The sequence below is a fragment of the Sarcophilus harrisii genome, chromosome 4 (genome assembly GCF_902635505.1).
Source record: "Sarcophilus harrisii chromosome 4, mSarHar1.11, whole genome shotgun sequence".
Classification (NCBI taxonomy): domain Eukaryota; kingdom Metazoa; phylum Chordata; class Mammalia; order Dasyuromorphia; family Dasyuridae; genus Sarcophilus; species Sarcophilus harrisii.
The window spans coordinates 146,424,995-146,442,269 of NC_045429.1; the positions used below are offsets into that span (position 1 = coordinate 146,424,995).

Consider the following 17,275-nt stretch of genomic DNA (forward strand, 5'->3'; position numbering starts at 1 on the left):
TTATCTTTATCACAGTCCACAAAAATGCTATTATTACTGAATAAAGGATGGTTTGGGGATCCATGTATAAGCATTAAACAGGCAACAAACACATATATAAATTCATATTAGCATAATGAATGTGTATAAATTAAGGGTTTATATTTTATATATTTACATATGTTTCATATACACTTATTTCAAACATTTATATGTGTTCTTGGCTCCCTATTCAAATGTCAGCTTCTTGCCAGTAAGAATGATCTCATTTTTTGCACTTGAAGCCTGAGAACTCTGCATAATTCCTGGCATATAATAGGTATTTAGTAAACTGATAATTGTTGATTGATTTTATTCTCTCTTTAAAGTTATCTGACTATTATGAGAAATTGATCACTGACTTTGTGCCAAACTTTAGTCAAGTAAACCAATCAATCTGTATTAAACTAAATAAAACTAATGAAAATATGAATGTTTCAAATGTCTTATTTGGTAAACAATATAATTAATAGTTTCATTCAATAATAACAACTATAATGCTGCAAAAATGCTTAAGTGAGCTCTGAAGATATATTGCTCTAAATTACAGTCTAAATCAGACAAAATGCTATTTGCCATAGTAAGTAAGAGGCACATAAGGGAGGTTTTTTTGCCTCATAACTTGGGGAACACATCCATGGAATAGGAAATAGAAAAATAAATCTGTTTGTATCATAAAATGAGAGCTGCCTTTCTTTTTTTCTTAATGACATATACATAATCATTTTAATGGCTACACAATTTGTGATTATACTTTAGAAATATATGACCATAAACAAACTAGAAAAGATTAAAGAGTGATTCCAGCAGGTGAAGACACTAGTTAGTGAAATAATTGGTTCTATCCCTACAAAACATTCATAGTGTTTTCTTTCAACATACAGATTCTATTATAATAAGAGATAAAAACTTTACTATTGGGTGCCAATTCAATGTTGTAATCCACTATTGCCAAACAAAAACAAAAACTGTGCTTAAGAATCATTTAAAGGAAGAAAAAAATTCTGTGACCAAGAAAATTTATTCAGTTTCTACTATATCTCTGGCACTAGAGATAATTTTTTAAAGTCATTCCTCAAAGAACTTATATTCTATTGGGGATACAATATGAGTACAAATAATTAATGGAAAGGATTTAGAAAATAGCATAAATTCATTTTAATCCTAAAGAACCAGTTTAAAGAGAGAAAAAACACCTGGTAAGTGTTGGGAGGGACAGAGGACTTAGAAAAGGCCTTATGTAGGAGATACTACATGAATTGTGGATAGGATCAAATTATAAGTAAGCTATAGATTAACATGTTTTGTTTAGATTCTATTAAAATTATATCTATGAAGAATTTTTCCCTGTGGTTTTTTATGAATTTGTGTTCCTTTCTGAAGCAACCAAAGATATGTTAATTATTCATATCATTTGGTTATAACCAAATGGATTTTATTTAAAAATATGCTAAGATGAATAAGTATAAAAATTTGTCATGGAACAAAGGGAGAAATTAATGTCTCATTGAGATTTTTCTCATTAAACTGTAAGTGGTGACTAAATTAATAGAAGGTAAAATTAAGTTTGAGTACAAATTGTTATTTAATAACAACCTGAAACAACAAGATCTGATTATAATAATTAGCAATCTTATGTCTCAGAAGAAATATTAGAAAAATGTGTGGCAAATATTAGAGTAGTTTTAAACTTTAATTATAATATACTGTCAGTAAAATACATAATCAGATCATAAATTATTTAAAATTTATTTAGACAAAAATATCTTCTAAATTTATTCCATCAAGAAGTCATTTGATTGTCCTTATTTTTAAAAGGTCACTAACATCTCATTAAAATCCTCTAATAGAATTGTATTCCTATGCCTTATTGTCACATGAAAGTCACTTTGAATTCTCTTTAAGAATGAGAACTCCACAGAGTCTCCCAAATTTTAAAGACCTTGAATTGAATATGGTCTGAGCAACTATCTAAGGATAAATACATTTAAGTATGGGAAAGGCATATCATTAGTAGTTTGAAAATTTAAGAAATGAATTCTTTGGCTATGGGAATCCAAAAAGGGAAGATACAAAGCAGTCTTCAATGATAAAGTAAGATAGGGGAAGAAAGAAAAAAATACATTGGTAAATATGGTTCAAAACTAAGAAATGTTTCACTAAAAATAGAAGAATAATTTGTCCATATGTAAGTAGACTATCTACTAATTTGACCAAATATAAAAATCAACACTGATCCAAAAAGGATAATTGTACTTGTGTGCTTCCCTTATGATTTTGCAGTGAAAGTAGAAGACAGAAAAGGGAGAGCCTGCTAAGAATCACAGAATTTTTAAACTACTTATAAATAATAATTAAACTATTGGTACTCCAAATAGGAAATTTTTTTTCAATAGTGAAACTCAGAATACTATTGGATAAGGCAAGGGAAATTCATAAGATCTGGATTCTAGGGACCTGGGTTCAAATACCAGTTCTACCCCAATGCCTCTGTTGCCTTGGGCAAATTATTTAATATTTATGGGTCTCTGCTTTTTTATTTGTAAAATGAGTTAGTCTACAATTCTTACCAGATCTAAATATATGAGCCTAACATTCTAGTTCTAAATGAAACAAGAAAAAAAAATAAGATAGTGGCTATTAAATGGAAACTTTTCAAGTTTCCTTGAACAATAAATAAAGGACTTGGAAGAGGAGCTTTCTTCCTTTTTTTCTAAAGGTAGTTAGAAACGTCATTAGAAACATACATCTCACATAATGACCAATAGAAACAAAAATTATTTAGAAGGAAATCACACCTACATCCCAGCATATGGATAAAGGGGAAGAAGCAATCTTATGAAGACCTCAGCAAAAACTTCTAAACCAAGTAATATATGCATTGATATTTGGTGACTTCAAATCAAAGTTCAGCCTATGTGAAAGATGTATTAGAAAATACATCTCAATAATAACAATTGAGTCAAAGAGCAGGCATTGCTCAGTAACCTTTTTTGTATAATTCCAAATATCTTTTTGTAACAGTTGTATCCATTCAAAGGGTCATTAATGTGCCTTCTTTCCATTAGGCCTTTCAGCAATTCTCATTTTCATTTTTGTTGTCAGTAGCCAATCTGATGGGTAGGAGACAAGCACACACAGAGCAAGGAATGGAGTGGTGTAATGGATAATGCTGGATGGGAAGCCAAGAAGCACAGGATTAAATTCCACTTTAGACATTAGCTTGGGCAAGTGTAATCTTGGGCAAGTCACAGATTCTCTCGGGGTCTCAGTTTTCTCATTCATAGAACAAAGGGATGGGACTCTGGACTCTAAGACCCATTACAGCTCTAAAAATATGATCCCGTTAATATTCTAAGCTCCTCTAGAATCATCACCATCTCGTCTCTGATCTCTTTGTCGTTTCAGTTCATTTAGCTATTTGTATGGATGACTGGATAAATGAAAGGATGATTGAAAAAAATAACACATATTAAGCACTCACTATGAGCTAGACTCTGTGTGAAGAACTTAGGATTGAAAGCTAAAAGTTAAATAATTACTATCATTGAGCTTACAGTCTATTAAGGGACACAGTATGTAGATATAAAGTATTTACAATAAATATAAAATAGAAATTAGATGATTTATGGGAAAGGAAATAGAAGTTAGGGGAATCAAGAAAGGCTTACTATACAAAGTGTACTGTACTGTACAAGGTGCTAGAGATGAACTATGAAGGAAGTGGTAATTCTAAGAGATGGAAGAGAGGAAAGGAGTGCATTCTGGACATGGTGGAAAACTAATGCAAAGGTATAGAGATGGGAAGTGGAGTACCATGCATGAGGAACATTAAGGTTACTTTAGCAATATCAGTATATCTGTGAAAAGGGAATAATGTACAAAGCTAGAAAGGTAAGTTGAGGACAGTTGCACAGAATTTCAAAGGCTAAACAGAATTCCATTTAATTCTAGAGTCTACAGAGAAACACTATAGTTTACTGAGTAAGGGAGTGATATAGTCACACCTGTGATTAAAAAAAAACATTTTGGCAGCTATGACTATCTTATTCTTAGTTTTTCAGTTGTGTCTGAGTCTTAGTGACCATTTTTGGATTTTCTCAACAAAGAAACACAGCAAAAGTATATAGACATTATCTTTTTATCCTCTAGACAAAGAAAATTTATAACTATCATAACCTTCAGTCTTACCTTATTCTTGGTATAGACATAAGGTATTACTTTGAGAAATACTCGTGGCACTTCTTCCATTGTGTCATTATTAACAACATGGAGCATACAGACTGGAAGAGTAGTATATACTTTAGGCATCAAGAGCATATCTTGTGCTACATGAAATGTTTCTCTGCAATTAAAAAAAAAAGAATCTCCTTAAAAAGATGTGTTAGAAAATTAATTGGATTTTAAATGACTAAAAAGAAGTTGGAATAAATGAATGTTAATTTTAAGACATAAAAATTAAATAAAACATACTTGTATATAATGATGCTTTTTTTCATCTCTCCTGTCTTTTCACAGACAACATTTGGAGACACCTGTTTATATATTTTGTCTCTACTTCCAGTTCTCACAACATGACTTGCAACCCCAACACTTGAAGGAAATTGCCCTCTCTAAGGTTACCAATGATCTATTAATTGTTATTCCCAAAAGGGCTTTCTTAGCCTCATCCTTCTTGATATCTCTGTAGCCATCCTGCCTCAGGCACTTTCTTGTTGTGTGATCCAGGTCAGATTGAACTTGATAACATCTAGAGTCTCTACTACCTCGAATCTATGATTCTCCAGTTCTAAGAATATTTTCTCTTCCCTGAGCTTTCTCGATACTTTTTTCTCCTTTTCTTTTCCTTTCTAATGGGCTCCTGTTCAGATTCCTTTACTGTGTCATCATCTATATTCTGACCCTATGTGTGAGTGTACTTCAAGAGTTCTGGCCTATATTTTCTATTGGTAGTCTCATAATCCCGAATACACTCAATTATCAATTCTAAGTCACAGACTTCCAAACTAGCATGTTTAAACCCCATCTCTATCTTAAGCACCAGTCTAGACTGTTTGCTAGACTGCTAGACATCTCTACCTACCTATCCCATAGAGTTCTCAAACTCAGCATGTCCAAAATAAAATTTATTATCTTCATCTCACGGGGGACACTACCCTCCTCTTAGTGACTCAAGTTTGCCACCTCCAAGTCATTCTCAGATTTTCATCTTTTTCATTCCACCCTTTCCCAAATCTCATCAATTCAGTTTTCACCTCTTTCATATCTATGCGCTTCTCTCAGATTGCCACCACACATATTTTGGTTCTCAATACTTCTCATCTGGACTATTGCATTGGATTCCTAACTGGTCTTTCTCTGCTTTCAGTTTCTCTCCTCTCCAAGACATCCTCTACAACTTGCCAAATAACATTAAAAGCACAGAAAACACAAAATCACAAATAAAAACTGATCATGATGGTTGTCGCCTGCTCATTAAACTGAAGTGATAATCCTATTGTCTCTAGGATAAAATAAAAATCTCTATTTGGCAGTTAGTTCTTTCACAATATGGTGCCAAATTCTATTTTGAGATGAATTTCACAATGCCTCTTCATAAACTCTATATTTCAGTTAAACTGGCCAATTTGCTCTTTTCTGTACCTGGTATTCCATCTCCCTCCTCTGCACAAATTGTCACGATGTACTTAATGGTTTCCCTCTTCCACTCTGCCTCTTAAGAGTCTCGGCACAAAGGATCTCCTCCTATAAGAGGCCTATCATGATTCTTCAGTTGTCAGTCTGAACTTGCCTCCCACAAAATGACTTTGTATTTATTTTATGTTTTATATTTACTTCTCTGTGTCCATATTCTTTTCAACAGAGCATAAACTTGAAGGTTCATTATTTTTATCCTAGAGGAGTTTAAGTACTTAAGAAATAAATTCTTTTTAATTGAATTGAATTATAATGATTCTTGCAATTAACCTTATTTATAAGTATAAATTTTCTATATAATTATAATTTGTATATTGTAGCTATTTAAGTATAGCAAATGAGAGAGTTTTATGCTATATCATTATACATTGTGTGAGTAGCATTTCAAATTAATTTAACAAATATTTACTTAGTAACTACTCTATTTGGGTACAATGCTATGATAGATACTAAGAATGCAAAAATGAAATAAGTCTGTTATAAAAAAGATACAATGAACATAAATAATTACAATAAAATCAGAAGGTTATTAAAATTACAACAAAACCAGGAAGTTATTAAATTCAAACATAAACAAAACAGTTTTATACCCTATTTTTTTTATTTTTCTTTGTTTTTGACTATATAAAAATGCAAATATATTTTTCTTTAAATAGTTTCATATATACAAAGCAAAACTGGAATGATTTTTAGGAAAGATAAAAAAAGCAACTTGGATGTTTTACTTTTTTAAACAAAATTATAAAATAATTGATTATATCCCATAGTAAATTAAACAAGTGATTTAGATCAATCAAAACAATTTATTAGGAATCTACTATATGCTAAGGTACTATGCTCAGTGCTAGGGATACAAACAAAAAAAAATCTCAAGCTACTTATATTAATTATACACAGAAATGATTTTAATAAATAACATCAAATTTAGAGAGGAGGAAAATATTTTCAAAATCTTACCTAAAAACTATAAACCAAGAATTTGGTGGTTGATCAGGATAGGTTACAGAATAATCAGCAAAAGCTATCTTAGTTTCTTCATCTTTATAACACGGATATAGCTCAAAAGACTTGCATTTGCTTTTAAACATTAATCTGGAAAAAAATGAAAGAGCATATTTCATAAAAGAACATTATTTCCTAAATGCTTCTTATTCATGAAAAGAACAAATAAGAAAAAAATATAGAAAATCTAAGTAAGGATGAGAGTCTATTCAATCAGTAAGTTATCTTCCCCTCCTTAAAGTAACTAATGAGATATAAATCTTAAAGATTAAAGTAATTAATGAGAATACTTCTCTTCAGTCAGTCAGAGGCTTTAAGACAGGTTTTGGAAGTCCTTAATTATTTTGGAAGGAATAATGAAATTAAATGACATCATAGAGGAAGTGTATTGATATTGGCTGAAGAGACTCAGTCACACCATGTGGTTTTTTGTATAAAATAGCAAACTAGCCTTCTCTGCCTTCTTGTGTCAGACCACCTCAGTGGCAGAAGTTCCAGTTATGTCCCTGGGAGAGAAATTTTAGAAGAGGTAAGAGGAGAAAGCCTCTATCTTTTTTCCTTTACCACTTGACTCAAGAAAGGACTTATGAAATTCAAAGGGCCAAATGATTTGAGACTTCTCATTTGTAATAGCAAGATCATTCCCAAATTAGCAGTGACTAATGGTAGTATCTACATAAGTAGCTACAGACAAACTACATTGAAAAATGCAGCTTCACAACTCAACAAGATGGTCAACAATAAGCCACACCATTCAAAACACGCCTCACAAAGGGAAAAAAAATGGACTTCTAGCATCTAAGAACTATGAGTTACTTCTTTGACACATATACCCTCTATACTTGACCTTACTTTCCCTTGGCTCTGTTCATATTTATGTGAGAGTGTGTGTCTCTAATTTAAGAGAATGTCTCAACTTTTTGTACTATACCACAATAGTAAAAATTCATTTCTAAAAGCTAATTTAAAAACTTACTAAATTTAGGTAATGAGCAATAACATTAGAAAAATACCCTCAACCTTCTCAACGTTAGATCCTAGAACTCTGAAAGGAATGGTAACTAGGTGAGTTCTGGGGGATAAATTTAACAGTGGAGTCAGGGAGAGCTCCAGAGTATTACTACCTCTATATGTCTTTTATTATCACCAAAAATAATTGTGTGACTATCTCTATGAGATTCTACAGAGCAAGATAAATAAACTTGGTTCTTGAACCTCAAAGGCTAATGATACAAGATGGACCAGTGAATATATTTTGACTAATAATAATTTGTATTCTATATGAGCAATGTGTTAAATACACCTGATATTCTGATGAGATGAAGATATAACAAAGAAGTATAAAATTACAAAACATAAATTCAGAGGGAGAAGGCATTGGGAAGGTAATCTAAGTTTATAATTAGGTTCAAAAAATTGAATGACTTGTCTGAGGTCACAGAGGTAGTAACTAGAAGAGGGAGGAATCATGGGACAATACAGGACAAATGCATATCTTTAAAAAAAATCTCCACTGAGAGAAAGGCAGAATGAAGATGGTAGAGAAAAAAGCAGATATTCACCTGAGCTCTCCCCAAAATCCCTCTATCTTTAGAATAATACCTCAAAACAAATTCCAGAGCAGAAGAACCCACAAAAGGATGGAGTAAAACAATGCTCTAGCTCAAGACAACTTAGAAAGTTGTCAAGAAAAGTCTGTTGCATTGAAGTGAGAGTAGAAGACAGTCCAGGACTGAAATCCAGAATTATAACCCAGATCAGTTTCAGGATAAGAAAGAGCACTAGCATACCAGAGCTTGTGGCCAGAGGAAAGCTGGAACACTAGCCAAATTTTCAGGATGGAAAAGAGTACTTGTGGTTAATCACAGACCAGAGCACAAAAGAGAACAGTATACCTCTTTCTAGATCACAATACCTTACAAAAACCAAAAACTTACAGGTCTCCAGAATTACCTCTGAAGACAGCTGTACAAAAAGCCTGAAGCTTAAGACAGTGACTCCCTTCTGCTCTGAAAGCAGTCAAACTTTAGTGTGGAGTTCAAAGTCAAGAAATGGCTGGAAAAATGAAAAAACAACAAGTAAAGATCCTGACTTTAGAAAGCTACTATGATGTCAGGTAACATCAAAAAATAAACTCAGAAGATGGCAACAAAGTCAAAATTCCTACATCCAAGGCCTCAAAGAGAAATGTGAATTGGCCTCAAGCCATGAAAGACTCAAAAAGGATTTTAAAAATCAAGTAAGAGAGGTAGAAGAAAATTGGGAAGAAAAATAATAGTGATTCAAGAAAATCATGAAAAAAAGGAGTCAACATCTTGGCAAAGAGAACACACACATATACTGAAGAAAATAACACTTTAAAAACAAAATAGGTCAAATGGTTAAAAAAAAGCACAAAAACCTAATAAAAAGAAGAATGCCTTGAGAATGGAAATGGAAATTTCCAAATGGAAAAAAAATACACAAAAATTCACTAAAGAGAACTTTTTTGAAAGTAAATGAATGAATTTAATTTTTAATTATTTTATTTTTCCAAATACATGTGTAAATACTTTGCAATATTCACCTTTGCATTTCAAATTTTTCTCCCTCTCTCTTCCCTTCTCTTTTCCCTAAGACAGTAAAGCAATCCAGTATAGGTTAAACATGTGCAATTCTTCTAAATATCCCATATTTGTCATGCTGTACAAGAAAAAAATCAGATCAAAAATTTTAAAAACACAAGAAAAAAAAACAAGCAAACAACAAACAAAAGGTGAAAAATACTATTCTTTGATCCACATTCAGTCTCTATAGTTCTGTCTTTCTCTCTTTGTGTCTGTCTGTCTGTCTGTCTGTCTCTCTCTCTCTCTCTGGATGCAGACAGTACTTTCCATCACAAGTCTAGTAGAATTTCTTTGGATCACCTCGTTCTGGAAAAGAGATAAATCCATCACATTTGATCATCACAATCTTCTTGTTTCTGTGTACAATGTTCTCTTGGTTCTGCTCACTTCATTTAGCATTAGTTCATGTAAGTATTTCCAGGCTTTCCTGAAATTAGTCTGCTCATCATTTCTTATAGAACAATATTCCATCATATTCATATACTATAGAAGAACTTCTTAAAAAGCAGAATTAGTCAAATAAAAAAGAGATACAAAAATTAACTAAAGAAATGAACTCCTTAAAAAAGTAGAATTGGCCAAATGGAAAAATTAGTGAGCTTTTGCTCACTGAAGAAAATAATTCCTTAAAAATTAGTATTGGACAAATAGAAGTCAATGAATGACCTTATGACACATCAAGAAACACTAAAACAAAAACCAAAATATGAAAAAAATATTAGAAAATTTGAAATATTTCATTGTAAAAATGATTAACCTAGAAGACTGATCCAGGAAATATAATTTAAGAATTATTGAACTACTTGAAAGCTATGATAAAAAAAAGAGCCTAGACATCATCTTCTAAAAAATTATCAAGGAAAATTACCCTAATATACTAAAATATAAAATAAAATAGAAATTGAAAAAAATCCACTGTCATCTCCTGAAAAAGATCCTGAAATGAAAACTCCCAGAAATATTATAGCAAAATTCCTGAGTTCCCAGGTCAAAGAGTGCTAGTATAAGTAGCCAAAAAGAAATAATTCAAATATTATGGTGCTACAGTCAGGATAATATAATATGTAGCAATTTCCAAATGGAAGAATCAGAGGGCAAAAGAGCGAGGATGATAACTAAGAAACCAACAACCTAGTAAATAATCCTTTTGGGTGGCAGGGAATGGACATTCAGTGAAATAGAGGACTTTCAAGCATTCCTGATGAAAAGAGCAGAGTTGAATAGAATATCTGACTTTCATATACAATATTCAAGAAAAGCATAAAAAATGTAATCAGGAAAAAAATTACAAGGGATTTAATAAGGTTAAACTTTACATTTCTACATGGGAAAATAATGCTGCTACTTCCTAAAAATGTTGTCATTATTAGGACAGTTAAAAGTACATAAACACAGAGGGCACATGTATGAGTTGAATATGATAGAGTGATTATCTAAAAAATAAAGGGTAAGAAAGAAGAATGTACTGGAAAAAGAAGAAATTAGAAGTAGAATGGCACAAATTATCTAATATAAAAGAGGCAAGAAGCAGATTTTGTAGTGGATGGGAAGATGTGGAAAGTTGTAGTGGGAGTGGAACATGAGCCATATTTTTTTTGAAATTATTAGCTCAAACAGGAAACAACATACACAGACAGTTGAGTGTAGAATTCTATCTTACCTTTCAAGAAAATAAAAGGGAAAGAGGATAAGAAAAAAATGGGGGGAATGGAAAGAACTGATAGAAGGGAGGGAAAAGTAGAGGAGGTAAAAGTCAGAAGCAAAACACTTGAGAATAGACAGGTTGCAAAAACACTTTTGAGAATGGACAGAGAAAAGGGGGAGAAATAAGACTGAGAGAAATATATAGTTAGCCATTATTAACGTGAAAACAATTATAGCAAGTTTCTCTGATAAAGACCTCCTTTTTTAAATGCATAGAGAACTTAGTCAAATTGATAAGTGGTCAAAGGATATGAACAGGAAATTGTCAAAGAAATAAACATTATCTATAGTCATTTGAAAAAATGCTCTAACATATATACTTATATTGTATTTAATTTATACTTTAACATATGTAACATATATTGGTCAACCTGCCATTGGGGGGAGGGAATAGGGAGAAGGAGGGGAAAAAGTGGAACAAAAGGTTTGGCAATTGTCAATGCTGTAAAATTATCCATGCATATAACTTGTAAATAAAAAGCTATTAAAAATGTTCTAAATTTATTGATTAGATGAATGTAAATTAAGATAAGTTCAAGTTACCATCCCATGCTTATTAGATTGGCTAATATAACAGAAAAGAAAAATGACAACTATTTTAAAGGATGTGGGAAGACTGAGACACTAATGCTTTGATGGTGGAGTTGTAAAGTCATTCAACTGTTTGGAAAGCAATTTGGAATTATGCTCAAAGAATCATAAAAATCATGAATACTCTTTGATCAAAGAATACCACTACAAGGCCTGTATTCCAAATAGATAAAAAACAAAAAGGAATATGTACATATTCCTTATATATACACATACATATGTACATATATGTACAAAGATACTTGTAGCAGTTCTTTTAGTGGTGGCAAACAATTGGAAATTGAGGGGATGTCCCATCAATTGGGGAATGGTTAAAAAAGTTGTATATGGTTGTGATGGAATACTATTGTGCTATAAGAAATGACAAGCAGGATACAAGAAAATCTTGGAAAGGCTTATATGAATTGATGCAAAGTGAAATGAACAGAATCAGTAGAATATTGTGCAAGGGTGAATGTCTGAAAATTCTCTTTACATATATTTTGAAAATAAAACTATTATTAAAAATAAATAAAATTAATGTTTGGCAGAATTCACTTGTAAATCCACTTAGTACTTGAAATTTTTTCTTAGGAGTTCATTGATAAATTGCTCAATTTCTTTTTCTAAAATGGAGCTATTTAAGTAATTTTCACTCCTATTAATCCACAATTTATATTTTTGTAAATAACCATCCATTTCAGTTGGAATGTCAGATTTGCTGGCATACAGTTGGGCAAAATATCTCCTAATTATTGCTTTAATTTCTCTTTCATTTGTGATAAATTTGCTTTTTAATTTTTTATGCTTGTAATTTTTTTTTTGCTTTACTATTTTTACTTTTTGCTTTATCTGAGATCAAAATTGCTACACCTTTTTTTCTTTCCTTTTTCTAATCAAAATAGCCAACTATTTATCTATTTTGTTGGTTTTTTCTTAAAACCAACTCTTAGTTTTATTAAGTAGCTCAATAATTTTCTTAGTTTTAATTTTATTGCTCCCTCCTTTGAGTTTCAGCATTTCTAATCTGATATTTAACTGGGGGTTTCTGCATTTGATTGTGAGGTTTTTATGCCCTAATACATGCTCGGCTTTTGTATAGGTGCTATGTATTAATGAGAAAAAGTATATTCCTTTCTTTCCCTATTCAATATCTCCAGAGGTCTATCATATCTGGGGTTTCTAGAATTCTATTAATCTGCCTAATTTCTTTCTTGTTTTATTTTGTGGTTAGATTTGTCTGATTCTGAGAGGGGAAGGTTGAGGTACCCCAATAATATAGTTTTTCTGCCTATTTATTCGTTTAACGGACTTAAAATCTTCTCTAGGAATTTGGCTGCTTTAATATTTGGTGCATATACATTTATTATAGCTACTACTTCACTGTTTGTGGTACCCTTTAACATGTTTTAGTTTCCTTCCTTACCTCTTTTAATTAAATCTATTTTTATTTTCCTTTTTTTTTTGCTTTATTATTTTTACTTTTTGCTTTATATCATAATTACTATGCCTGTTTTTTTTTTGTTCAGCTGAAGCATAATAAATTCTGCTCCAGTCTTTTCTATTTACTCTGTATATATCTGTTTCAAATGTGTTTCTTGTAAACAACATATTATAGGATTCTGTTGTTTAATCCACTCTGCTATTTGCATCTGTTTTATGGGAGAGTTCATCCCATTCACATTTACAGTTATAATTACTGACTTTTTTTTCCCTACATCCTATTTTCTCCCCTGTATATCCCTTTGTTCTCTCTTTCCATCCTGTCCCTTCTTAGTAGTGTTTTTAACCCACCCCACTAACTACCCTATCTTCTCTCCCTCCTTCCCCTTCTCGTATCCTAGTTTTTCTGTCATCTCTTCTATCTATCCCTTCTCCTTTCCCCTTTCTCTTCCTACTTTTCTATAGGGCAAGATAAATTTCTATATCCAATTGAATAATTCAGTTATTCCCTCTTTGAGTCAAAACTGATGAGATTAAGCTTCAGACAATGTTCATCCTCCTCTCTTCTTTCCCTCTATTTTAATGTTTTTTGTACCTTTTGCCATTATACCTCCCCTTTCCTCTTCTTCCAGTAGTCATTTTTTCCCACCCCTTAATATCTTTTTCTTTGACATCATCATACTAGAGTTCATTCACAATCATACCCTCTGTCCATGCTATGCCCCTTCTTTTTCTTTATTTTAGCTTTTTATTTACAAGATATATGCGTGGGTAATTTTTCAGCATTGACCCTTACAAAATCTTCTGTTCCGACTTTTCCCCTCCTTTCCCTCACCCAGTCCCCTAGATGGCAGGTAGACCTATACATGTTAAATATGTTAAAGTATAGATTAAATACAATATATGTATACATATTTATACAGTTATCTTGCAGCAGAAAAATCAGATTTATAAATAAAGTAAAAATAACCTGAGAAGGAAAACAAAAATACAAGCAAACAATAACAGAAAGATTAGAAATGCTATGTTGTGGTCCACACTCATTTCCCCTAGTTCTTTTGCTGGGTGTACCTGGTTCTCTTCATTACTAAACAATTGGAACTGATTTGGTTCATCTCATTTTTTGAAGAGAGCCACATCCATCAGAATTGATCATCATATAGTATTGTTGTTGAATTGTATAATGATCTCCTGGTTCTGCTCATTTCATTTAGCATCAGTTCATATAAGTCTCTGGAGGCCTTTCTGAAATCATCCTGCTGGTCATTTCATACAGAACAATAATATTCCATAACATTCATATACCATAATTTATTCAGCCATTCTCCAATTGATGGGCATCCATTCAATTTCTAGTTTCTAGCCACTACAAAAAGAGCTACCACAAACATTTTTGCACATGTGGGTCCCTTCCCGTTCTTTAAGATCTCTTTGGGATACAAGCCCAGTAGTAACACTGCTGGATCAAAGGATATGCACAGTTTGATAACTTTTTGAGCATAGTTCCAAATTTCTCTCCAGAATGGTTGAATGCATTCACAATTCCACCAACAATGTATCAGCGTTCCAGTTTTCCAACATCCCCTCCAACATTTTTCCTGTCATCCTAGCCAATCTGAGAGGTGTGTAGTGGTACTTCAGACATTGTCTTAATTTTCATTTCTCTGATCAATAATGATTTGGAGCATCTTTTCATATGGCTAAAAATAGTTTCAATTTCTTCATTTGAAAATTGTTTGTTCATATCCATTGACCATTTATCAATTGGAGAATTCCTTGATTTCTTACAAATTAGAGTCAATTCTTTATATATTTTGGAAATGAGGCATTTATCAGAACCTTTAACTGTGAAAATATTTTCCCAGTTTATTGCTTCTCTTCTAATCTAGTCTTTATTAGTTGTATTTGTACAAAAACTTTTGAACTTGATATAATCAAAATTTTCTATTTTGTGATCAAGTGCCTAGTTTCTGCCATAGTAATTTTCAATTTTCCCAGCAGTTTTTGTCAAACAGTGAATTCTTATCCCAAAAGCTGGGATCTTTGGGTTTGTCAAACACTAGATTATGAAAGTTATTGACTATTTTGTCCTGTGAGCCTAACCTTTTCCACTGATCAACTAATCTATTTCTTAGCCAATACCAAATGGTTTTGGTGACTACTGCTTTATAATATAGTTTTAGATCTGGTACAACTAAACCACCTTCACTTGATTTTTTAAAATTAGTCCCCTTGAAAGTGACCTTTTGTTCTTCCAGACGAATTTTGTTATTTTTTCTAGGTCATTAATATAGTTTTTTGGGAGTCTGACTGGTATAGCATTAAATAAATAGATTAGTTTAGGTAATATTGTCATTTTTATTATATTTGCTTGACCTATCCAAAAGCACTTAATATTTTTTCAGTTGGCTAGATCTGACTTTATTTGTGTGGAAAGTGTTTTGTAGTTTTGTTCATATAGTTCCTGATTTTCCCTTGGCAGATAGATTCCCAAATATTTTATACTATCGGCAGTTACTTTAAAGGGGATTTCTCTTTATATCTCTTGCTGTTGGATTTTGTTAGTGATATATAAGAATGCTGAGGATTTATGTGGATTTATTTTGTATCCTGCAACTTTGCTAAAGTGGTAGATTATTTCTAATAGCTTTTTAGTAGCATCTCTGGGGTTCTAGTATACCACCATATCATCTGCAAAGAGTGATATTTTGGTTTCCTCATTACTTACTCTAATTTCTTTAATCTCTTTTTCATCTCTTGTTGTGGAAGCTAGCATTTCTAATACAATATTGAATAATAATGGTGATAGTAGACAATCTTGTTTCACTCCTGATTTTATTAGGAATGGTTCCAGTTTATCCCCATTACATATGATGCTTACTTACAGTTTTAAATAGATGCTACTGACTAGCAATAGATTGGCTAGGAAAAGCCAATTTATTCCTATACTCTTATACTAAGCCAATATATTCCTATATATGTTTTTAATAGGAATGAATATTGGATTTTATCAAATGTTTTTTCTGAATCTATTGAGATGATCATATAGTTTTTTTTTTTAATTTGGTTATTGATATAGTCAGTTATGCTAATAGTTTTGCCAATATTGAACCAGCCCTGCATTCCTGGTATAAATTCTACTTGGTTGTGGTATATTATCCTGGGGATGATTTTCTGTAATCTTTTTGCTAATATTTTATTTAAGTTTGCATCAATATTCATTAGGTAGATTGGTCTATAATTTTCTTTCTCTGTTTTTAACCTACCTGGTTTAGGTATCAGTACCATGTCTGTGTCATAAAAAGAATTTGGTAGAAGTCCTTCCTTCCCTATTTTTTCAGATAGTTTACATAACATTGGAGTTAATTTTTCTTTAAATGTTTGGTAGAATGTAAATCCATTTGGTCCTGGGGATTTTTTCTTAGGGAGTTGATTAATAGCTTGCTCCATTTCTTTTTCTGAAAAGGGATTATTTAACCAATTTATTTCCTCCTCTGTTAATCTGGGCAGCCTATATTTTTGAAGGTAGTCATCCATTTCACCTAGGTTATCAAATTTATTGGCATAAAGTTGGACAAAGTAATTCCTAATTATTGCTCTAAGTTTTTCATTGGTGGAGAGTTCTCCATTTTCATTTTTAAGACTAACAATTTGATTTTCCTCTTTGCTTTTTTTAATCAAATTTACCAAAGGTTTATCTATTTTTGTTGTTTTTTTCACAAAACCAACTCTTACATTTATTTATTAATTCAATAGTTTTTTTTTTACTTTCACTTTCATTAATTTCTCCTTTTATTTTAGAATTTCAAGTTTAGTATTTGATTGGGAGTTTTTAATTTGCTCTTTTTCTAGCTTTTTAAGTTGCAAGCTCAATTCATTGATCTTCTCTTTCTCTATTTTATTCAAGTAAGTCTCTAGAGATATAAAATTTCCCCTTATTATTGCTTTGACTGCACCCCACAAATTTTGGTATGTTGTCTCATTATTGTCATTCTCTTGGGTGAAATTATTGTGTCTATGATTTGCTGTTTTGCCCATTCATTCTTTAGGATGAGATTATTTAGTTTCCAATTACTTTTTGTCAGTTTTCCCCTGGGTTTTGTCGAATGTAGTTTTTATTGCATCGTGATCTGAAAAGGATGTATTTACTATTTCTGCCTTTCTGCATTTAATTTTGAGGTCTTCATGTCCTAATATATGATTAATTTTTGTATAGGTTCCATGAACTGCTGAGA

The 17,275-nt window shown here is 31.7% G+C and overlaps 1 protein-coding gene across 5 annotated transcripts in view; it reads right to left on the reverse strand.

Moving 5' to 3' along the window:
- Positions 1-17,275, reverse strand: part of ADGB (androglobin) — a 240,026-nt gene that overhangs the window by 78,987 nt on the left and 143,764 nt on the right. For all 5 annotated transcript variants that reach the window (XM_031937655.1, XM_031937653.1, XM_031937654.1 and 2 more), the window contains exons 24-25: positions 6,673-6,807; positions 4,210-4,363 (exon numbers count right to left, since the gene is read on the reverse strand). In XM_031937655.1, the coding sequence (XP_031793515.1) occupies positions 4,210-4,363; positions 6,673-6,807 (289 nt within the window). The remainder of the gene's footprint in view (positions 1-4,209; positions 4,364-6,672; positions 6,808-17,275) is intronic.